We start from the raw sequence: 24,257 nt of genomic DNA, 5'->3' as shown, positions 1-24,257 counted from the left end.
AGGCCCACCAGTTCGGGGGGACCATACCTGCAAGTAGCCCAGGGCAGAGAAGGAAATTCATTTAGCATCCCCGTTCTGGGGGACGCTGATATGCAAGGCCGAGATGGATTCCTCAGGGCACCTCTGCCAGTAGAACTTTCTGCCATGGTGATATCTGCACCGTCAGGTACAGTAGCCTCGGGACACGTGTGGCCCGGAGCGTTTATTGTATGACCAGGGCAACTAGAAGCCCTGATTTACTTACTTTTCATTCACTTAAACTTAAACGGCCGCCTGTGGCTGCTGTGTGAGATGGCTCAGGCTTCCAGGTTCTGTTAAGTTTGTCCTGCAGCTGTAAGTGCCCTTACATCGAGGGAAAGGCTGTTCCTCCTCCTTAGCCAGCTTCCAGCAAATTCGGTAGATGTATCAGTAGAGGGAGGATGAACAGGGCCTGCAGACACGTGGGCTCCTGGCTCCATAGGGAGAAAACGCCTAAAAAAAAAAAAACTCTCCGCCTGGGGTCTCGGCTTTGCCTGTCACTGCATGACACGGCACGTTGCCAGTCTTGGCCCCTGAGGTGCTGGCTTCTTACCCTCATTAGCCTGGCGAAGGTGCCTGGCTCCAGGAGAGCAGGCGTGGCGTGGGTCCTGGGCTCAGGAACACCAGGTCTTCGGGTCCCTGGCGGGGATCTGACCCCAAGTCTGTCTCGCAGTGATTGACAGCTGCACGGTGGCCATGGCCTCCAATGACACGCCTGAAGGGGTGCGCTACATTTCCTCCAACGTCTGTGGTCCCCACGGGAAATGCAAGAGTCAGTCGGGAGGCAAATTCACCTGCGACTGTAACAAAGGCTTCACTGGAACGTACTGCCATGAAAGTAAGACCCCACATCCTCGGGGAACGGGCCGAGGTCCCCCAAACCCTGCCCCGGCCCAGCTGGGGGGCATCTGGAATCATTTCAGGAGAGACCAGTCCAGGTTTACCATCTACAATCTAAGACTGAGGTCATGTTTAACTTACGAGATCACTGACGCCTCTTAAGTCTTCAGCACGTTTATTTTAGAATGTTCTGGAACCTTACTAGATCGGGTGGTCCGCTTTCCCTAGGAGTTTCCTCCCCACTCTCACCAAGTAGCTTAGTGTGAGGACATTAAATAAAAGGGACGGGGTGCTCTCTGGAGGCTCCTGCTTGATAAAACTGCCCACCGGATTCAGAAACAGTCCTGACGGAGTTAAATGTTGAGGTGCCCAGTGTATTTTCTCAGGAGGGGCAGGGAAACCCATAGAACAGTGCTTGGAGGTGGCATTACTTTTCCTTCGTTTACCTGTGTTTCTGTTTTTCCTTTCACAGATATTAACGACTGTGAGAGCAACCCCTGTAAAAATGGTGGCACTTGTATCGATGGTGTCAACTCCTACAAGTGTATCTGCAGTGGTGGCTGGGAGGGCGCCTACTGTGAGACCAGTGAGTTCAGGGGTCCTTTGGGGACAGACAGCTCTGGGGGGTGTGGGCAGGACAGAATCCACATGGGAAGCCGTTCTTCTTCGTGGAAATATCTGGGAGTGAGACCCCGACAGTTCCTGCCCTGGGACGGCATGGCCTGTGTCCTCTTTGCCTGTGTTGATGCTGACGCCAGCCAGCGGGAAGGAACTTCTGCGGAGGAGCTTATAGAATTAGACCCTGTAATTAGGATGATAGATATCCCCGCTTGCAGGCAAAGTGATCATCTTTCTGTTTGGGTTGTCATTTCTGCCCATCTTGACTTTAACTTCCGTGGCCTGTCGGGGGCTCCTTTATTCCTGGGAAAGGGTGACCGTGTTTAAGCCCCCGGGTGTCTCTGCTGGTTTTGAACTGGGCGTGGAAAGCAGGGGCTGGGGGTGGAGAGATGCAGTCCTCAGGCGTCGCGGGGCATGGATGGACCTGGGAGCGTCTTCAGCCGGCTGTCTCCTCTGATTGCAGATATTAACGACTGCAGCCAGAACCCCTGCCACAACGGGGGCTCGTGTCGCGACCTGGTCAACGACTTTTACTGCGACTGTAAAAACGGGTGGAAAGGCAAGACCTGCCACTCACGTAAGTGGTGGCCGGCTGGGATCCTGCCCTGTCTTCCATGAGCAGGGCCAGCCAGGGGCTCACGCCGGGATCTTCTCCTCCAGGTGACAGCCAGTGTGACGAGGCTACGTGCAACAATGGTGGCACCTGCTATGACGAGGGGGACGCTTTCAAGTGCATGTGTCCCGGAGGCTGGGAAGGAACGACCTGTAACATAGGTACCTTTCTGCCCTCCCTGGGCTTCACAGGGGCCGTGGGCCTGTGAGCCTGTGACTGTTTCCTGGGACCTGGTTTCTGCCCCTCCAGACTGTCGCTGGATCCTCAGGGAGGGTGGCCTTGTCTGCTCTTGTCTCGTAGCCCGAAACAGTAGCTGCCTGCCTAACCCCTGCCACAATGGGGGCACCTGTGTGGTCAATGGCGAGTCCTTCACGTGTGTCTGCAAAGAAGGCTGGGAGGGGCCCATCTGTACGCAGAGTGAGTGTTTCCCGCCCCCGCTTGCCACCTTGAACTCTCTGAGGGCTGCGGGAGTCCATCCTGACACCCCCAGGGACTGGCAATGGAAACCAGCAGCAGAGCCGTTTGATGTCTGCTTCTGCGTCACCTGGGTCTGTTCTAATGACTTGATGGGATGCAGCCCTGACCTGGGCATGAGAAAGTCGCCGAGGAGATAAGTGGAGACAGATGGCGTCGTGGTTCCCAGCTCTGGTCTGACCAGCAGCCTGTCTCCATCCATTCTCACACCCCCTGCCCACCCCACCCAGGGCCTCTTCCTGTGTACATGTGTCCCACGGCGAACGGGATCAAGTGTGGTGTGGGCCTGCTTCCAATTGAGCAGAGGTCTTAAGCTCCTTCTGCCGGTGTTAACGACAGCTTTATCCTCTGGGTATCGTGGAAATCACTGGTGTTTTTACTTAGGGCTAAGAAGGCCTCGCTGTTAAGTTGTCTTGTTTTTACTTTGCAGATACCAATGACTGCAGTCCTCATCCCTGGTAAGCATGGCCACCTTTTAAGCTGGCACTTGTTGGCTGTGACACGTGTGGGCATCTCCCGGGGACCTTGTTTAAAATGCAGGTTCAGATGCAGGAAGTCTGGGGGCTGCTACACATTTCTCCTCTCTGACAAGCTCCCAGGCAATGCCGATCCTGCTGGTCCGTGGACCATACTTTAGTCAGGTTGTGTCCTCATTTAGAGCAGTGATTCTCAACCTTGGCTGCACGCGAGAATTATCCGGGGAGCATTTGTAAGTTCCAGTGCCTGGGCTGCAACCGAGACCTGTGATATTAGACTCTCTGGGGGTGGGACCCAGGCATCAGTATTTTTAAAGCTCCCAGGCAGTGGTGCGTGTGAGCAGGGGTGAGAGCCGCTGATCGTAACTGGCATGGCTACCTTTGAACTGGCAGGGGGAGTGGTGGACTGGTGGTGACCGAGGGGTCTTTGCTTTCCTAGTTACAACAGTGGCACGTGCGTGGATGGAGAGAACTGGTACCGCTGTGAGTGCGCCCCCGGCTTCGCTGGGCCCGACTGCAGGATAAGTAAGGACCACCTCCGACTGGGTCTCCCCACTCCAAACCCTCAGCCTGAGAGTTTTCATCTTTAAAATAATTATGGCCATGGTTCTAAGTAGCCTTGACAAGTAATCTGCCTCCAGCTGGGATTAAGATGGCCCTGGCCGGCCCCTCCCTGGGGGACACAGCCCTCCTTCCTCTAGGGGAGAGAGCGTCAGCCACAGAATTTGGTGATTAATCTACTCTGAGGTCCTAAGGAAAGAGTGTGCCTGTCCCCGTGACTAACATGAAATAATGGGCAAGCGGACGTTGCCACAGCCATGCTGGCGGGGGACAGAGCTAAGGCCACAGAAGGGACACTGGGGCTGCGGTTTCCAGGGCTTGATCAGGCCCCGGTGAAATGATTAAACAAAATGGAGGCAGGCAGTGCAGTTTTTCAGGAAGTTCACAGTTTATTCTTTATTTTGAGCCTTTTCCCTACTTTTTTTACATGCCGTTTCTTTTGCCAAAAAAGGTGATAGATTAGTTGTACTTCTTTGTGTTCTTGTCCCTAAAGTATTTAAAGTTTTACTGGTCCTTGAGGTCCCCAAGTCTGGGACTTCAAGAACTACTAGATGGGGGAACTGTGTATCTGTTTCATGTTTCTGAATCAGGAGTCGGCAAATTATGGCCTGGGGGCCAAAATAAAGTTTTATTGACACACAGCCACACCCTTGTTGATGTACGGTCTAGGGCTGCTTTCATGTTGCAACAGCGTTGAGCAGTCGTGACGGAGACTACATGGCCTGCAAAGCCTAAAATACTTACTAGCTGACCCTTTTCAAGATCTTTGCTGGCCCTTGTTCTAAATTGTACTATCAGAGAAAAACGAACCTCAGTTAAAAATTGAGGCTTCCCCATATGATTCTCAGCTGTTAGAAATCAGGCGAGCGGTGATCCTTGCGGGGCAGTGACTGGAGACTTTGGGAGCACTGATGATCTGCTTCTTTATTTGGGTGCTGGTCATGTGATGAAAATGCGTTAAGCTTATACTCAGACAGCTTATCTGTACGTTTTGTCAGTAAAAACTTAGAAAAACGTTGCTACCTCCCACTGGGGCCTAAGCTCGAACTCCATTTTTCCTAGACATCAACGAATGCCAGTCTTCACCTTGTGCCTTCGGGGCAACCTGTGTGGATGAGATCAATGGGTACCGGTGTGTCTGCCCCCCAGGGCACAGTGGTGCTAAATGCCAGGAAGGTACGTGGGCCGGGCCCAGCTGCCCGTGTGTCCTGCGGGCTGAGCGGGCACTGCAGTCACTGTTTTGACTGTTCGTGAGTGGACACTGTGCTCAGGGAGAGAACACGGAGGGGACATCCACTTGGGACCACGGGGAAGGGGAAATCTGAGGGGGGGTCCCGTGAAAACAGGGTAGCTGTTGGTTTTAGCCAGCTGTTGCTACAACTATGCTGTGTGACAACCATCCCCGATCTCCGTGCATACGACAAGTATTGGTGTTGCTCGCGGGCACGAGGGCGCAAGCAGAGCGATGGATGCCTCGGCTTGGGTGCCCAGGTCTGTGTGCCACCCCCTCCTCCTTGGACCAGCACTGTATCCAGGGCATGTCCTTTTCCCGGCAAACAGCAGGCTCTCAAGGGGCCAAGCCCACCCGGGAGAGACTCTGCTCACATCGCATCCCAACGCACTGCACTGACCAAAGCCGGTCACGTGGCCGGGTGCAAAGGCCACCGGGGAGGGAGGGATGCTTGCCCATCGTGGGAGCAACTGTGTTGTCACGGGACAAGGGGCAACAGGTGTAATCACTTCCCGACGGGCAGGGAGTGAAGTATCAGGAGAACCAACCGTCTCCAGAAAAGGCAGCTCCTCCCACTCACGAGTCTCCACCTCAGTTTCAGGGAGATCTTGCGTCACCGTGGGGAGCGTGATACCTGATGGGGCCAAGTGGGACGATGACTGCAACACCTGCCAGTGCCTGGACGGGAGGATCGCCTGCTCGAAGGTAGGCGTGGCCCCAGCCGCCGGCGTTCTTGTTCTGGAACTGCCAACGAGCCAGCGTCTCCTGAGCTCTACTCTGTCTCTGCAGGTGTGGTGTGGCCCCCGCCCTTGTTCGCTGCACAAAGGGCACAGCGAGTGCCCCAGCGGGCAGAGCTGCATCCCCATCCTGGACGCCCAGTGTTTCGTGCGCCCCTGCACTGGTGTGGGTGAGTGCCGGTCCTCCAGCCTCCAGCCCGTGAAGACCAAGTGTGCCTCCGACCCCTACTACCAGGACAACTGTGCCAACATCACGTTCACCTTCAACAAGGAGATGATGTCGCCGGTACGGAACACCTTGCTGGCTTTGGAGAGGTGGGGTGTGTCTGCTTTTGCCCTAAAGCAGGGGCGTCACGAGCTCGGATCTCCTCCTCCTCAGCCCAGATTGTTGTCTTACACCAGAGCTCAGCTTCAAGCAAACAGCAGCCTTTTTTCCTTCCGCTCTTTTACATGTGTGTGGATTTAAAAATCTCGTTCTAGGGTCTCACCACAGAGCATATTTGCAGTGAATTGCGGAATTTGAATATTCTGAAGAATGTTTCTGCTGAATATTCAATCTACATAGCTTGCGAGCCTTCCCCTTCTGCAAACAATGAAATACACGTGGCCATTGTGAGTATGAGACCCATGCACGCTTAGTTGTTTGATTGCCAAGTAGCTCAGAAACTTCACTTAGCCAGTGTCCAGATAAGCAGATACATTGACATACACGTGTGGTCAGATAACTTTGAATAAAGGTGACTGTGGAGTGTCCCTGACCCTCCAGTCTGATGAGTCTTCCTTTTCCAGTCTGCTGAAGACATCCGGGATGATGGAAACCCAATCAAGGAAATCACCGACAAAATTATAGATCTTGTTAGTAAACGTGAAGGGAACAGCTCACTGATCGCCGCCGTTGCGGAAGTGAGAGTTCAGAGGCGTCCTCTGAAGAACAGAACAGGTAGGTGGCGGGGGCAGTGGTCCCTTTCTGTGAGGACTGTCACGTCCATCTCATCAATAAGACCAACACACCCGGCGTCCAGTAAAACCGCCAGGGTGGGGAGTTACTTGACGGTTCCCTACTCAAGGACCCCCCATTTTTAACTGAGGAAACAGAGGCCGGCTGATGTGACCAAGTTCACATGGCAAAGGGCAGAGGCGGCCCTGACTTGTTCCCCTGCCTGCAAGCTGTGCTCCGGCAGGCGGGTGCCCTTCCAGGCACGCATTGTCTCTGGGTCCCGGGAAGAGCATGGCTGTGCCTTGAGCGCGTGTCTGTGCGGAGCCTGTCCTGTGCTCCGGTATCGGGGGACAGCCCGTCCTAAGCAGAGACACGGGTTTGATAGATGGCTCGATGGCCTTGCAGGATGTCCAGAGTCCCCCGTGGATGCCCCAAGTATCACCGTTCTAGTGAAGCGACTTGCCGGGCGCAGGACCACTGGGGGCATTTGAGCCATCCATGCCGGGACCCTCTTTCTGATGGCTCTGGAAACCGGCTCCTCTAATGAGCTGCCTAAGTAGCCAGACTCCCCGTGACCGGCCCAGATCCTGCTCCACACCCAGGCGGGAGCCTCTACGGGCTGCTGCTCGGCCTGGTCTCTCCAGGGATGCTGGGAGGTGATGATGTGTGGTTGGGAAAGGGACCCGTCCCCATGCGCCCTCTTAGGGACCAAGGACAGGGGAGCCGTGGGCGCGGGGCTCACGGGGGTGCCCCTGCCTTGCAGATTTCCTGGTGCCCCTGCTGAGCTCGGTCCTGACCGTGGCCTGGGTCTGCTGCCTGGTGACCGCCTTCTACTGGTGCGTGCGCAAGCGGCGGAAGCCCGGCAGCCACGCGCGCTCGGCCTCTGAGGAGAGCACCACCAACAACGTACGGGAGCAGCTGAACCAGATCAAGAACCCCATTGAGAAGCACGGGGCCAACACGGTCCCCATCAAGGACTACGAGAACAAGAACTCCAAAATGTCCAAAATAAGGACACACAACTCGGAGGTGGAAGAGGACGACATGGACAAGCACCAGCAGAAAGCCCGCTTCGCCAGGCAGGCCACGTACACGCTGGTTGACAGAGAGGAGAAGTCCCCCCACAGCACGCCGGCCAAACACCCGAACTGGACAAACAAACAGGACAACAGAGACCTGGAGAGCGCGCAGAGCCTGAACCGCATGGAGTACATCGTATAGCAGACGGTGGGCGGAGTCTGAGGGCGCCCGGGTTCCTGAAGCTTCTCCAGATGTCTGTCCTGTCGTGTTCCGGTCCCAGGCTGTCCTTGACGTAGAATCCCTGTGTTAATTTAAGTTCTGACAAGCTGGCTTACACTGGCAATGGTAGTTTCTGTGGTTGGCTGGGCAGCACTGCATCGCACAGCTATGCAAACACCAGGCCCCGGGGCCCCGGAGCCCCGCACCTGTCGGATCAGGCTCCCAGGAGAACACCCGGCCCCCTGAGGCCTCCAGCCTCCACTTCTGCCAGATGTCCCAATGGTGATGCAGTCTTAGGATCATAGTTTTTATTTATATTTATTGACTCTTGAGTTGTTTTTGTATATTGGTTTTATGATGACGTCCAAGTAGTTCTGTATTTGAAAAGTGCCTTTGCAGCTCAGAACCACAGCAACTATCACAAATGAGTTTATTATTTATTTTTTTTATTGTATTTTGTTGTTGTTGGGGGAGGGGAACTTTGATGTCAGCAGTTGCTGGTAAAATGAAGAATTTAAAGAGGAAAAATGTGTCAAAAGTAGAATTTTGTATAGTTCTGTAAATAATTCTTTTTTATTAATCACTGTGTATATTTGATTTATTAACTTAATAATCAAGAGCCTTAAGACATCATTCCTTTTTATTTATATGTACGTGTTTAGAATTGAAGGTTTTTGATAGCGTTGTAAGCGTATGGCTTTATTTTTTTGACCTTATTTTCTTATTACGTGTTGCCTATAAGCCAAAATTAAGGTGTTTGAAAATAGTTTATTTTAAGACAATAGGATGGCCTTCTGTGCCTGGAATACTGGTGGAATTTTTTTTTTTTTTTTTTTTTTCGTACGACGCCAGATGTTTAAAACCCCGACTGAGGCAGTTTGAGAGTTAGTCTAGAACAAGGTTTTTTTTTGTTTGTTTTTTTGTTTTTGTTTGTTTTTTGCTTTAGACTTGAAAGAGACAGGCAGGTGATCTGCTACCGAGCAGTTTAAGGGAACAAGCTGAGCTATGACTAAACGTAGCCAAAACGTGAGTGGTTGAAGATCATTAAAGATATCAAATTAATTGTGTGAAGTTGGAAGCACACCAATCTTATCTTGTAAATTCTGATTTCTTTTCACCATTCGTAATGTAAGACTGAACCACTTGTAGATTTGATTTTTTGTTGTTATCTACTGCATTTAGGGAGTATTCTCATAAGCTAGTTGAATACTTGAACCGTAAAATGTCCAGAAAGGTCACTGTTTAGATTTGCCAGAGCCCACTGCCTGCCTTAAGTGAGGAAATCAAAATGCTATGACGAAATTTAAGATCAAAAAGACTTATTAAAAACTGATTTCGTTGGTTCACCGTTCAGACCGTGAAGATCCTTTGTATTGTCCTCTTAGCGTTATACGAACATAAATATACATCTTTGATGTGTTGTTCCTGGCAATACATTTTGAAAAGTCATATTTATTAAATTTTTTTGTACGAAAACACGGACCCGTGTGGCCTCTTCTGAGCTTACCTAGTTCTGCCTGGCTCTGCCTTGTGCCTTTGCCACCGCCCTGGGCCTGTCCTGGTGACTGGGGTGTGAGAAGTAGGCTGTGCTTGACAGGGGCCCCCATCAAGAACGGAGAGCCTTTTCAGCCATAACATGCTCGAAACCCCGAGGGGCTGCTGTGAAGCTGGAGCTGTGAGCCCCGTCTTGGGGGCCTAGGTGCCCTTGTTATTCGACAGCAAGTGTGAATACTGCTTGAATAAACACCACTGGATTAATGGCCTGCAGTGTGGACTGAATTGTTTTGAGCACTTGCGGGGAACGCCCACCGCAGTAAAAGGGTTTTAAATAGCTTGGAATTGGTGCTGGGGGGTTAGGAGGGAGACTGGATGCTTTCTCTTTTTATTTTTCCCCTGGCTGTTTGGATGAATGTGGATGTCCTGCCGTCACTGCAGACCACACCCTTGTGGCTTTTGTGCACCTTGTGCCTCTGGGCTGGTCTCCGCAGGAGGTGGTGGCTACAGGCTTCTGGGGTGAGGGCCCTCCTGCCCCTCACCACCTTGCTCCTAGGGAGTGCGCGAGTGGCTGGCCTCCTGTGCACCCTTGGGGTGCCAGAGCCGCGCTGCTCCTACCTGTAAAGAGCAGGTGAGCTGTGGTTGTTGCTCGTGGCTGCTGGGGCCAGAGGCCAACAAGCCTGCCCCACATGGCGGGGCGGGGTGGAGTGGGGGAAGCTTTGCCTCTGGCATCTCGGCACTGAGGGATGAACCACCAGTGACAGGCACGTGGACAGCTTCCAGCAGCTTTGAGGAGTTGCCAGGAGTTCCCTCCTCTGGTTAGGAAGCTATAGCTTATCCTCCTCGGAGCTGTGACACCCAGGCTGTCACCCACCTCCAGTCTTCATAGTATAACTCCAGCTGGAGTGACAAACTGAGTGGAGGAAAAGCTACGGGGATGTTTATCTTTCTTCATTCTTGGGAAGCTTCTCTTTTTACCAGGCTAGGAGGTGTGTTCCGATGGACATCTTGGTTAAGAATGGATGGCGGGTTGAAGTGTCCCTGGTTCCTTGTGCACGAGTGGAGGCCATCAGGGAAATCAGTCCGGGACAGAGTTTTGGCTTGGGGAGGGAGCGCGAAGGACCTGGACTGTGACGGGTCTGGGTTTCCACGATGTCCCCCTGTCCTGGAATGGCCCCTGTATCACTGCTCTGCGGGGGTCGGGTCAGAGGGAGGGAGCAGTGCCTTCCCGGTACAGACCTGACGAGCAGGACAGTCTGAGTTCAAATGCTACCTTGCCCTGGTGGTTTGTAAACTTGGATTCTGCAGGACCCAGAATTCCCTGGGTAGTTGCCAAAGGCTTGTGTGCCAAGAAAAAAGTTTAATGAGCCTCTGCAATTCTTTATTCCAGGAGGGAAGTGATCTTGTGATTGTTATTTTAAGGAGCCTTCTATGCAGGACACGCTGGGTAGTGGGAAGGCTGAGATGGTCTCATCGGAACAGGGCTCAAAACCACCACCTTGGGCGTTAAGGGCAGTGGTCCCCTCTCTCCAGGCCCTGGTTATCCTGGGGGCAGGAATGTGCAAAAGAAGGGACTTCGAACATTCCCCATCCCCTGGGAATGTTCTGTGCCCTCTGTAAGCAGGCCCTGGAAAAGGAAGAATTTTCCATCCAGAAACATGGCTAACTAGAACTCCAGCATTAGAACATATATATACCATGAAACTCCGGGAAAGCATCAGCTCAAAGTTGGTTGCTTTAGGATGGGACACTGTCCTGGGATTCTAGACTTATGTAATGCGGAGTTAGAACAGGGGGGTATATCTTGAGTAAAAGCCCAGTGAGACTGGGTGATGAGCAGAAGCGGAACTTGTAAGCTGGGGCGGGGGTGGTTCTCTTAAATGCAGAGTCCCAGGCCCGGCCCATGATTCATAAGCGGGGCCTGGGAACCTGTATTTTCAACAAGCTGTCCCCTCCTCCCCCAGTCCTCCCTGGTTTAGGTACAGCAAACTTTGAGAACAGCTTCACTAAAGTACTAAAGTACAAGCTCTTCCATTAATTACAAGGTTTTTCCTCTTTGTTAAACTGAATTAAGTATTCTGGAAGCCGGTTTGTTGCTCAATTGCCACCTGACATCATTTTTAAGTAAATTAACGACACCGCCCCTTGAACAAGTTGTGGTGTAAGAGCTTCATTTTACTGGCTGATCTGAGGGGGTCAGTGAGTCAAAGTTAACTTATTTGGTAATATTTCTTAGGTAGCAAAGAGCCCAAGGAAACAGATTGTGGGTTTCCCACATTTCTGAACGGCATACACCTGTCGACCCCAAGGTGAGCAAGTGTGCGGCTAAAAACCAGTTACCTTTAAAGAAAAAAAAAAAAAAAAAAAAAGTCCCACCGGCCTGCAGAGGTTTGCAACTTGGGCTGAGCAAAGTTCCAGCAAAGTTTCCGCTTCGACGGCGGCTTTCTTTCTTGCCTCTACTGGGAATGAGACACAGGAGTTCAGAGGTTCCCGGGCTGGGAAGACACACAAGTACTGGGTTATGGGAAGTCTCCTCCTGCTAATGTGTATTTATACTTTGTCAACTCTGATTCATCTGAGCATTGAAACAGAAATCTGCTTCCTGAGGTTCTGTTTTTAAATAGATAGTTTGCAAAAACAACAATTATTTTTCTTAACATTTTTTTTTTTCCATCCCACAAGCAGCTAAACATGCCGGCTCGGGCTATGTCAGGCTCCAACTATGCCAACAGACAGCTTGGTCATCAGAGGTGGAAGGGTGCCCCAAGGCCGTTCTGTGGGGTTCTGGCCCCAGAAGTCTTAAAAACAAAGTTTAGAAACCATTAGGGCAATCGTGTTGTGTCACTTTAAGTACTTTTAAGTCCATGAGATAGTCCTGGGTCTATTAAGAATAACGAATTTCCCTTTGTGAACAACTGCCTTCTGATGGTGGTTAAAAGTAAGGGCAAGTGGGGGGTGATGCGCGCAGGGGCTGTGGGTACCGCTGCCTGGCACAGACGGGCCTGCACACCTGCATGGCACCCTCTGTGACCGTGTCACGAGGGTGCGGCTCCCTGGCTTTGGACATGAATTCTACCTGTGTCACTTGCTCCCACATGCCAGGCACAGCCTCCTGGCTTACAGTGTGTTTCTTTCAAGTCCCAGGCAGCTTTTACAAGTCTTAAATTCTGTATCATTATGCACGGGCCCAGTATTAACCTGTGATATGAAAGTTGGGGAAATTAACTTGGAGAGTAAAGGTTCTTAAACCCAATGAGAACCTTAAATCGAGGCCTCCCCGCCGCGGCGCCCCGCCACCCCCACCCCCCCCCGCAACTGTCCACATCAGGGCACCCAAGGGTCGAATTACTCCGAGAGCAAAAGCAGATGCCAGCAACACGGAAGTAACAGCTTTGTTTCAAAGAGATGCTCTCCTGGCAGGGACAGTGGGGCTCCTCCACGATCCCCAGGGGAACACAAGTTAGCAGCTGGCTTCCTAATGACTACTCAGCACCCAGACGGGTTGGCCCCCGGCTCTGTTTTGCACCTGAAGAGTGAAAAGCTGCTTTACTTCATCCTTTTGGAGAAATGTGCAGTTGAAAAGCCTTCATTGGAGACTCGCCCGGGTATTAATGCAATCGGTGACCTTACCAGTGAAAGGATCCACCCCTCCTTACTTTCCCAGAAGGGGAAGCTGAGGCCTAGAGAGGATCAGGGACCTGTCCCAGGCCACACAGAGTTCGCGACAGCCAGGACTAGAACCTGGGGCTCCTGCTAGCTGGGCTGCTGCGTTTTCTGCGTCTTCTGGGGATTTGCCAGGTTTATGTCCAGATCCTGCCCTTGATGTGATTTTCAAAGGTAAAGAGTTGGGAGATCAGCAATTAACAAAAAGGGCGGCCGCAGGAAGCTGCTGTAAAGACAGTGGCGTTGATCTGAGCTGTGACTCCTCTGGACTTTGCCTAGAAAGTGACATCTTTATAAATCCGTGAGCAACAGATATTTTCCAAGCCAAAGGGAGATGAAGACGTATCCCTTCGGAGGTGATTTCCTTGTTCCTGGGCAGCTTCACATGTCCTTTTTAGTTTCTGCGTCATAGAATTAGAAGATGAATCGCAGGAAAAGAGGCTCAGAAAGGAAAGCAAGTGACAGCCCCCTACATCCTACTCCTGTGCGTTGCACACACGTGCACACCCTTCCACAGGGGTTTTCAGGATGATCACGACACTCTCCGTGTCTGAGGCAGTTCGGAGGGCGCTGACCAGTGTCAGGTGATTGGCAATTACAACAGGCGTCCTCTCACACCCCCTAACCACACTTGCCTCCTGGGCAGGCTACGTCCAGGTTATGGAGCAAAAATCCCGAGCAGCTAAAAAGATGAAAAGCCAAGGCGGTTGAACGTGATGCCACGCCACGACAGGGTGCAGTCACGCCATGGCGGGACGCAGCGGGGCTGGCACAGACGCACCTGGGAGTTCCTGGAACCGCCCGTGGGCCACTCTGCCTCCTCCACCAACACCTGTGCTCTCCCCACCCGCTGAGGAGGGATGGGAGCGGGTCCCACATCTCTAACCTGTTTGTCACGTTGGGGAGGCCAGAATTAGGCGTAGTATGCTAAAGTTTCCTATGCGCTGAGGCACCAGCGCCGACCAATTTGGGAAAACTCCATCCTGGGGACAGAAATGTCAACCCTCCAGGTTCAGGACACGGACAATCAGATACCCTCACGGGGCTCTCTGGCTTGGCAGGGATGGTTTTTGGAAGTGCTTTTGAAAGAATCCAAGGCACAAAACAGAAAGGAAGAGCACAAATGTGAAACAGCTACAGTTTTGCACAAAACTAAGGACATGGTGGCTGAGATGTGAAGGAAAGGGAGTGGAAGGGGCGAGTCAGGCCCCACCCCCTCTGCTCTCCCAGCACCCAAGGCCGGTATCTCTGCATTTGCTTCCTGTGCGTTCTCAGTCCAACACTCAACAAAAGAGGCCCTGAACAGAATGTAAATTGATGCAGCCACTATGGAAAACAGTCTGGAGGTTCCTTAAAAAACTAAAAATAGAGCTAACCATATGGTCCAGCAATCTTACTCCTGGGCGTACATCTGAAAAAGATGAAAACTCTAATTCGAAAAGATGCATGCACCCAAATGTTCACAGCAGCGCTATTCACAACATCCAAGACATGGAAGCAACCTAAGTGTCCAACAACAGATGAATGGATAAAGCAGATGTGGTGTATATATATATATGCAATGGAATATTACTCAGCCACAAAAAAAGAATGAAATATTGTCATTTGCAGCAACATGGATGGATCTAGAGATTATCATACTAAGTGAAGTCAGACAGAGAAAGACAAATATCATATGATATCACTTATACGTGAAATCTAAAAACAATAATACAAGTCAACTTATTTGCAAAACAGACTCACAGACATAGAAAAGAAACGTATGGTTACTAAAGGCAAAAGGGAAGAGGGAGGGATAAATTAGGAGTATACGATTAAAAGAAACATACCACTATATATAAAATAGATAAACAACAAGGATTTACTGTATAGCACAGGGAACTATATTCAATATCTTGTAATAACCTATAATGGAAAAGCATCTGAAGCTGTACACCTGAAACTAACACAATATTATAAGTCAACTATAGTTCAATTTAAATAGATAGAAAGGCCCAAACATCTCCTCCTGGGTACCCTGCCTCCAACTGGGCTTGTCACTTTCACCTTCTCGGGCACAGGGCCAGGCTGAGCACTGAGCCGTCAGGGGCCTGCACTCTGAAGCCGCATTTCCTTGATTCCCCTGCAGCTATTCCATCCCAACTCCTGGCATTAGTATTTTCTGCCTGGGCGGCGTTAGGCGCACACAGCAATTTCTGGGCTTTGGGTTTGGACAGGCCTGGATTCTAGGCTCTGCCACTTACCAACTCGGGGAAAGTTTCCAAAATTCTCTGTGCCTCAGTTTCCCCATCTGTGAGATGGTGATAAGAAATGTGTGCCACCGTTAGTATTCATGAAAGAGGGCCACAGGAAGAAAGAACGCTGCTCTCAGTATTTCTCTTAGCATCCCGTGAGACCAGAGAGTCCATTAAAAGATGAAGGAATCCAGCTAGATTTCAGTGACAGCCTCCGCTCTCACCATTGAACTGGGCCCCTGTCAGAGAAGAGCCAAGGGCTGCTGGATCTGGTGGTAGATGGCTCCCAAAGACTCCTGGTTCCTGGTTCTTTGACCAAACCCTAATCTAAGTCCTACTGTGAAGGGATTTTTCAGACCTAATTAAAGTCCCAAATTCAGTTAGCCTTAAAATATGGAGATTATCCCAGTGGGGCTGACCTAATCACAGGAGCTTTAAAAGCAGGGAGTTTTCTCAGGCTGGTCACAGAAGGAGAAGTCAGAGAGATTCAAAATATGAAAGAGATTCAGCACAAGGGGTTTCTCCATTACTGAGATGGAGGGGTAGGCATGTGGCAAGGTCCTGAGAACAGCAGGAGATGCTGAGCAACGGCCCCAGCCAACCACCAGCAGGACCCCAGGGCTCTTACTCTCACAGCTGCCAACAACCCAAAGGAGCCTGGAAGTGGGCCTTTCACTAGTTGAGCCTCCAGATGAGGACACAGCCCAGCTGACATCTTGATTCCAGCCTTCCGAGACCCAAAGCGGAGGAGCCAGCTAAAAGGTGTCAGGAACCGAGATAATACCTATGTGTTGTTTGAAGCTGCTGGTTTGTGGTAATTTGTTACGCAGCAATAGCAAACCAATGCAGGCCTCTTGTAAAGGGGGTGGCACCAGGCTGTGTCTGGTGTGGGTGCTATACCGTATTTGGTTCTGACTATATAGATCGTGGACTTTTTCCTGGATCAATTCAGTGCCTGCTACCAGTGTTGCAGATAGAAAAGCTCATTTAAGACAAGAATGAACTACAGGATCACAAAAAATCTTGGTGCCCAATTAAATTCTACAACAGTGTGTGGTCTGAGAATGTAGATGACTTGCTATAGCCTCTAAATGATACTAATAGAACACAGTTCTTCCATATCCATCCTCTTCACTGTTTTAAAAAATTAAGGCCAAACAAGGTAAGCTCAGGTGCCTGGCCTTGGAGGACTCCAGGACACAGAGTCTTGGGCCAGTTTTCTCTCCTCATGAAACGTGCTAATGTTTGACTCCTGTTTTCTTGCTGATGCTTTCAGTGGGCTGGACGTCTCAGAATCACTTTGTAATGCCTTTCCCTATAGGGATATTCCTTCCCTGGCTGCCCTCACTGAGCTGTGACCATCTCCTCTGCACTGAAAGGGGCTAAATGTCGAGCCCAACTTACTCTCCCACCATCTCTTCTCTCCTAAGTTTGTGCTCTTATGGTGGGTGCTGGCCTGGGCGGGCATGCAAAGCCAGTGGCAGAAAGTGAAGATTCTCTCAAGTATGGTACGCTTTTCTAAAATATTACTAGGACCTAGAATTAGACCTTACAAACATAGGAACAACAGCCACAGTTTTTTCTACAACCAGGACCCAGAACGTGCGATTTGATAAACTGGTACCGAGAAACACTGTCTTCAAGAGAAAGGAAGGCCAATTTGATGTAGAAAATTCACAGACGGACCGAGACTCTGCTTGTCTTTGAGCCTGTACAGAGACTTCAGGTGAGATCCAGAGGTTCTTCCAGCTGGAGACTCTTATTAGCATCAAAACAAGAACTCCAACAGCACACCCCTGCAGTTCTGACAGAGAGCACGTCCCCCCACCGGAGAGCTACCTGAGGACGCTTTTCTAGCTGCCCCGGGCTCTGCCCAGGTAGGCTCCACCCTGCTCTACAGGTCGCTGAGCTGAGCAGAAAGCGTTGGGGAAAGGCTCACAGGCAAGCATTTTCAGGAGAATATATTACACAAAGCAAAGCAGGGCTGCTGTTTCACAAGCCCCCATTCGCGCTGACATCATTTTGGGAAGGTCTTCCAGGCCCCTCCCAGCGGGACACATCCCAGACGCACAGCCCGCGTGTCACGTCAGGGCTGGAGGTCGCCCTAATTTACCATTCCCCCTCCTCCCACTGACAACAGGAACGGATGAGCTGGTCTTAGTCCTCCCAGGCACCCACAGTGGGTTTGGGAAAGAGCCCTCCGCATTCTTCTCACCAGCTGAGCATGTGAAGGAGGAACTGAAAAGGCCTTAGGAGCCACTGGGCCCAGAAAAACCCCAGCCAATCCATCACCTGCCTCTTCTGGAGAAGGGTCTGCCTGTCCATCCCGCAAATCCAGGGGCAGGTGGAGAGAGGGGTGTGAGGCAGTGGGGGAAGTGAGTGTGTGTGTCCACGAGTGTGTGTCCACCAGTGTGTGTGTGCGTCGATACGCGTCCGTGTCCGTGCGTATGTCTATGAGTGCGTGTGTCCACAAGTGTGTCTGTGTGTGTCCATGAGTGTGTGCGTCGATGTGTGTGTGTGTCTAAGCGCAGAGACAGGGCTGGTAACAGAAGAACAGGCGAGAGGGCGTGGGAGACTGGGCCCTTATTTATAAAAGCTCTTCTGCCCTGAAGCAAGTCAAACTCCCTGCTGAGGAGCTGCTTTTTCTTCCTCCCTTTTGAGTCTTCTTGCTGAACTGACCTCTCCCCCCGCAGAGGTCAGGGCTCTGCTCACCCTGGGCACCTCGCCTTCTGGGGCTGGATCGCCTTGGAAGCCCAGAGAAGAGAGAATTCTTCAGCTCTAATTTCTGAGCGAAAAAACTATAGTAAATCTCGTGAAGAAGCTGTGCTTTTTTTTTTTTTTTTTTTTTTTAAAGAAATATATGCACGTTATGATCTTTGGGGAACTGTGGAAAAAACAGAAAGCAAACATGAAAACTGTACATCATCAGAGTCTCCTCCCACAGCCTGCTTCACCACCTCAAATAAATCAGGGTGGGTAATGAATGAGGTTTTAAGAAATGTAACTGAACTTAAAATACAAGGTCAGCATCTCATCCTAGGTAATCCTTTAGAGGATGAGAAATTCTCCTGATTTTCCCACAGGGTTATTTCAGATGCGCTTTTTTGAGCCAAGCTATTTTAAAAGCGTTCTTTCTTCCACTACCCTGCCAAATGTGAACTTGAGATTCACACGCACTTTTCGAGAGCTTATTAACGATATTAATGATCATGGATCAAAGGCAAACCCCAGACAATTATTTAGGTGCTTTAAAAACTCATCTTCTGTAGGAGGGTAACAATTTCTCAGTGCTGGCAAAGATGTAGGTAGCCTCACGTGTCGGGTCTAAATCGGCAGAAGTAACGTAGGGGGCCTTTGGGAGAAAAGAGAACACGTCTCTTGTAGGATTAAAACTTATGCCTATTGATACCCTGTCACCTAAGCCCTTCCCATTTGTTTGAAAGTAGGCCCATTTCTCATCTGCAGAAAGCCTCTCTCCTTAAGGATACTCAGCTCTTCGCAGACACTGCCTCTTTTAACATCCAGTTAAACACACTCAAACCTCCACCCCCCACTTTTACTTATTTTTTGGCCACGACTCACGGCTTGAGGGATCTTAGTTCCCCAACCAGGGGTCCAACCCGTGACCCCTGCAGTGGAAGCGCGGAGTCTTAACCACTGAATGGCCAGGGAAGTCCCTACCCCGGCTTTTAAACAATAGTTCTTAACTGTGGCATCTCATGAGAACTGGAGGAGCTTTTAAAACTGCCGATGCCTAGGCCAATAGGAGCTACCCAGGTAAGTCCAATTTCAAGAACCCATTTTTAAACGGATGGTGAAATTAATACACGGAGTGGTACGCTTACCTCGGGGCTCTATGGAGCCAAGTGTGGTACTTAAACTATCAGAGATTATTTGACAGATGAAGAAACTGAGGCCCGGGAGGTTAAGAGACTTGTCCCCAAATACATGAACCAATTGGTGGTAAAACAGCAGGGCTGTCAGTAGCCCCAGGCAGGGCAGGGCAGCTTTCCTGGGCCGGCCACATGGCACCCATGACCAAAACGGCCAGAAGAAATGGGCTTTGCTTTGTCGAGTGCAGCAGTTCTCAGCATTTCACGTACAGCTATTCAGATGTATTATTCCAACCTGATATTGAAATGCTTCTGAAAAATTATGTACAGGATCTGAGGGGAAATATACTTACAAGCAACCAGAGAGGCCTGGGATCCTGTCATAAAAGGCAGTGCACAGAAACAGTCAGCCCAGGGCTTCATTCGGTGCTGAACTAGGAGTAAATTCACTTCGAAAATGGAAATGAATCCACTTGGGAAATGTCAAGATTCTCTGGAAAGGAGTCAAGGTCACATCCTTTAACCCCTCAAGAGAGGAGTCTATCTTGACTCACACTGGGAGCAGAAGTGGTAACATAGCTGCAGTGTAGAGGCCGCCCCAAGTCTTACGGGCCAATTTAACCACAACATCCCGCACAGGGTGTTCCAGACCTAAATCTTTAGGGCCAATGGTTCAAATGAAGAGCCCCTTTGATTATTTTAACACAGTCTTCAAAACCTCAGAATTGCTTCAAGGAGGAAAAAGTCTCCAACCAATAGAACATAATGTTATAGACAGCATGTTCAGAAAAGGGCATTTTGAATGTATATTCCTTGGGGTTAATTCACTTGCTTTAAAGAAAAGTGACATATACTAATTTACTTTTTTAAAACAATTTTACTTTTTATTCATAAAACAGGCTCATTGACACTACATACTAGTTTCATCCCCTAGGCATGCACAACTATTTGAACTATTTTAGCAGTTTAAACAAAACAAATGCGAGGATACGGCTAATGGGAGAAGGGAGCTCTCCTGGTGATGCCTGCAGTGTTTGGCTTTCTACCTTGACTGAAGAAAGTTTATTCTGGGGATCTGTCAAATCCATACCTTTAGTTGCCTGGTCAGGTGCTTGGGGATCAAATGTATGGTTTCACTGATTTTTGTTTAATTAACAAGATTTTTGATAAGTAATTGTAACAGCAATCATCAGGTAATATCATGCTGCATAATACAACTTATGTGATTAAATCCAACCCTGGTACTGAGCAGTTCTCGACAATTAAAGGCAATAATTTCATCCACTCAAGTTCCCTCTGTTAAGCTACACGTTGACATGTATTTGTTCCTTGTCTTGTTAAGTAAACACAGAAACCAAATTAGAGGGAGTTCTGCAGATTTCTGAGAATTTAATTACATCATAAATTGTAATACCAATGATATACATGGTTAGACTTCTGCCCTGAGTGATTTTCTGAATTAACTTCATTTTACAATGCTTAATTTATTTTGTACCAAGGAAGACTTTAAACTGTTTAACAGAAATCAGCTTAACTTTGATTTCTTACTTGTTGCAACGTGTTTCAATTCATTTGTGTTTCAATAACAACGTTTGAACTCTCTTGTCTTGACAAACGAAGCATGGAAATTTCCTCATAAAAGAAGAAATTAAAAGGATTTCCATACTCAAGCCATAGCACAGCACACTGAATAGAGAGGTTTTGGCTCTCAGGAAAGCCAAAGGAAGGCCACTCACCAGAATTTTGTGGAGATATTACAGTGGGTCCTGCCAAGAAGGAATTCAAGGAAACTGGGAACGGCGACACCGTGATCCCAGGCCACTCTCTTGGGTACAGAGGTTTCCTTCCCTTACGTACTCTGCTCTCTCTGAGCTCTTTCTGAAATCAAAAGCCACTGATAGGCACAACAATTCATGCTAAAGTCCAAACATGAAACTGAGAGCAAACAAATTAACTGTGATCCCGTTGTTGTCCCCAAGATATACCCTGAGATATCTCATTCAGAAAGAAGCTATGTTCTCCAAAAATCAAAATACAGAGAGTTTTCGTGACGCTTGCTTTTTATAAAATGAAATACATTTTTCCTATTTTTTCATTTAAAATAAGTGAGCACAAAAGCTGCAGCGTTTACTCCTCTCTCCCCAAATGTTTGCTCCTTTGCATTTAGCAATTTATATGCATATCTGGATGACAGTTAACCTCCAGAGGCAAAGAAAAGAAAAATGTTTAAGAAAAGTCACACTGACTGTTCTCAGACATTTGCAAACATTAAAAAACAACAACAACAAAAAAAAAACCGACACCAGTCTATTAAAAAGTCATTTGAAAGCACTTGGAGGTGACGTAGAAGCCATGACATCGAGAAAGTTAGGGAGTTCAAAGTTATAACATTAATCACACTGGATCCATAGCATCAGACTTGGATTCCAAGCATTAGACTTACGGGAACTTGACTATACATTTAATTTGCTTTATTAAGTAAGTGGTTGAAGAACTTATTCTTTTTAACTAAGAATACTGCCAGGGTCTCAGATTTTCAGATGCTGGAAATTATTAAGATTATTAAGAATATCAAAACACACCCACTTCTGGCAGTAAAGAACCAACTCTTCATTTCCCACCTAATAAGCAACAACAAAAAAAACCTGGCAGCCCTTTTCCACTCCGCACTTCCAAATATCCAAAGAATTAAAGAACCACTCAAGTAACAAGAGATCCAGGGGTGTTTCAGACATGTGGAAGGAAAATGCTTAAAGGTGAAATTCCTCAAACACATGCCCTATTGCGGAAGCAGAGAGCTGTTCCCTCTGTCAATCCTGATAAAAATCCCACGTACATGATGGCTGTGAGAAAGACCCTATCTATCTACAGCCAAAGGTGCTATTTTCCCTCTAGCTCACAGTCATTGTTTTTTCCACAAATATACCAAACTCTAAAACAAGACTTTTCTTGAAGGACGATCACTAAGCGTGTAAGTATTGGCTTTAACCACCAGGCCTAGGTTAACTAATGAAATAAAAACTCGATAAAAACTTTCTCTGGTGCCTCCAGTTCAAATACCTCCTAGTTCTGGGGTAGGCAGCAGCTATTGGAATGGCTCTTTTTAATTCCAGACTCTTCCAGGGAGCTCATTGTTTCTTGGCCTATTCCCTGGGTTATTATTTGTGCCCTCTCTGCTTAAACTGTTCCAATAATTGTTTAAGAAGAGTCAGTGACACACTGTGGTCCTGTCTTTAATGAAGAGCACACCGAGAATACGCATCGCTCTGAGAGAGGGGCCCAGGATGGGCCATGTTCGACCACCTTCTCGGGAGGTTTCCACCCTGGGTAGTCTGCCCCTACTGGAGGAGCAGAATCTGCTCCGCTGTGGTTGGTATTCTGTTGGGCTCCCTCTCCTATAGAATCCTCTGCCTGGAATCACCTGGGGCAGGAAAAAAGCTAAGTGGGAAGAGGAGGGGGTATCAGCAGGCGGGGCCATGTTCCTGGTCGGGGTGGTGAAGCTGGGACCATAGGAAGGGAACAGGCTACCAGGAGAGTCTGGAACATCAGAGGGCTAGCACCTGTATCCACGGCCAGGTATGGCAAGCAAGACTTAGCTTCATGACACAAAATGATGCCATGAAATATGGCTGCCTCTTAATGAGCCTTGCCCTGCAATCTAAGAGGGGAATGGAGAGTGGGGAAGGACACAATGAGCTGGGAGAAGCCACTAATTAATCTTAAGCATGAACTTACACTGTGCCTGCTTCCATATTCTTTTATATTGTTGGGTTTTTTTCTGGGTTAATTTTTGCTAACTCCTACACTTTGGGGAATATACTTGATTTTCCTTGTTACTAGGGAGGTACTACTTCAAAGGACCACCCAATGTTGAGCAGGAAAAAAGATACATTTGATGGGTGGCCTTTGCGTATGGTTTCTTCCTTATTTTAGAATGAAACTGGGTTAAGAAAATCTACTGTAGGTGTCCACCCAAAATAAGTCATTGCTATGATTCACTACGGGACATTTCAGCAAGTCCACTGGAGACAACAGTGGGTGATACTGCAAATGGAAGGCTCCTGGTTTGAAACTTAAACTGCCTGTGAAGCCTTCCAAGTGGAAAACCGCAAACTCTGGCCGCTGAGTTCCACTTGGGTTCTGGTCTGTCCTGAACTTAAACCAGCATCTCAGAGGTGGCGGCAAGGGCAAGGACATGCCTGAGCTACAAGCAAGAACAAGCTTCTCCCACATCTTCCTCTAATGTTGAGCTGAATTATATGTAAATGTCCTGCAACTCTTAGGATAAAGTCACAGCTCCCTGGGCTCTGTGGCCGCCCTGCTTAAGAACCTGGGAACAGAGTGACTCATACACTGAACCCAGGTGCTTTACAGGTTTGAGGGGGCATGACGGGTGCATGTCCACACGTGGGCCCCTGCCGATGCGCTGGAGGCCAGAATTGCCAGGCTGGAGGGAATCAACCCTAGGGAGTCTCCAATTAGTCCGGTGGTTCTCGAACGTGGGCAGGTTTCAGAATCCCCCAGAGTTTCTCATTCTGTAGGTCTGGGTGGGACCCAGGCTCTGCATTTCTTCCACAGATTCAGACCCTGATGCTGGTGCCACAGGCAGACAGTGTGAACCGCTAGCCTGTTCCTCCAGTGCTGCCCTCCTCGGGCTGAAGGGTAGGAGAACTGACCAGCAGCACTGTGGCCCGTCGTGTGGGCCGTCCAGGGATGTGACAGGGAGGCACAAGATTGGTCTCTTCATGCGGTTCCTTCATGGACACTCACTGACAACAAAGTGAGTGGCTATTTATCATTAAAGTACATTTCTGAAGACAGTTATAAAGTGTGAATGGGAAAGTAGCAATGCTGTCAGAACAAGCACGTAGGCTCCTGGGGGCCACTGCTTTGACAGCTGACCCCAACGCAGGTATATATTTTCTATGTGAAACAATCCTCCAAATTCCTTTAAAATCACGGCATCTGGACACACTGCTCGTTTGTCACAGGCTTGGCCACTACATCCTCAACTACGCGTTTGCAATTGTCTTCCGTACGTTAGTGGCCTCTTTCGTACTCTTTCTTTTCTTGCTCAGGCTGCCCTAAGTCGTAGCTAATCTTTCAGTGTTTGTGGCTGAGCCAGTGTGCCGTGCCTGCCCTGGCTTATTTTTCCTAAGATGTCTGGAGGAGAGATTTTCCAAAGCATGCAACTCTTCATTAGACGCGGTTTCTGCCAAATCTCGTTTCAAAAGTAACCCCGGATCTGACAGATCTGAAGTTGGCAAAACCTTGACAGCTTTGCTTTTT

General features: G+C 49.2%; 2 protein-coding genes across 2 annotated transcripts in view; one reads left to right on the top strand and one right to left on the bottom strand.

Moving 5' to 3' along the window:
* Positions 1-9,220, top strand: part of JAG1 (jagged canonical Notch ligand 1) — a 35,103-nt gene extending 25,883 nt beyond the window's left edge. The window contains exons 14-26 of the mRNA XM_082645294.1: positions 692-856; positions 1,331-1,444; positions 1,940-2,053; positions 2,137-2,250; positions 2,390-2,506; positions 2,994-3,021; positions 3,479-3,564; positions 4,663-4,776; positions 5,427-5,536; positions 5,621-5,854; positions 6,049-6,180; positions 6,358-6,508; positions 7,269-9,220. Coding sequence (XP_082501420.1) covers positions 692-856; positions 1,331-1,444; positions 1,940-2,053; positions 2,137-2,250; positions 2,390-2,506; positions 2,994-3,021; positions 3,479-3,564; positions 4,663-4,776; positions 5,427-5,536; positions 5,621-5,854; positions 6,049-6,180; positions 6,358-6,508; positions 7,269-7,726 — 1,937 coding nt within the window. The 3' untranslated portion in view covers positions 7,727-9,220. The remainder of the gene's footprint in view (positions 1-691; positions 857-1,330; positions 1,445-1,939; positions 2,054-2,136; positions 2,251-2,389; positions 2,507-2,993; positions 3,022-3,478; positions 3,565-4,662; positions 4,777-5,426; positions 5,537-5,620; positions 5,855-6,048; positions 6,181-6,357; positions 6,509-7,268) is intronic.
* Positions 9,221-19,854: 10,634 nt separating this feature from the next.
* Positions 19,855-24,257, bottom strand: part of SLX4IP (SLX4 interacting protein) — a 185,165-nt gene continuing 180,762 nt past the window's right edge. The window contains 1 exon segment of the mRNA XM_082600690.1: positions 19,855-24,256. Coding sequence (XP_082456816.1) covers positions 24,053-24,256 — 204 coding nt within the window. The 3' untranslated portion in view covers positions 19,855-24,052.

Source organism: Mesoplodon mirus (genome assembly GCF_964341445.2).
Source record: "Mesoplodon mirus genome assembly, chromosome: 15".
NCBI classification, from domain to species: domain Eukaryota; kingdom Metazoa; phylum Chordata; class Mammalia; order Artiodactyla; family Ziphiidae; genus Mesoplodon; species Mesoplodon mirus.
The sequence above is the reverse complement of the archived record's forward strand: the minus strand, read 5'-3'. Positions and strand labels throughout refer to the sequence as shown.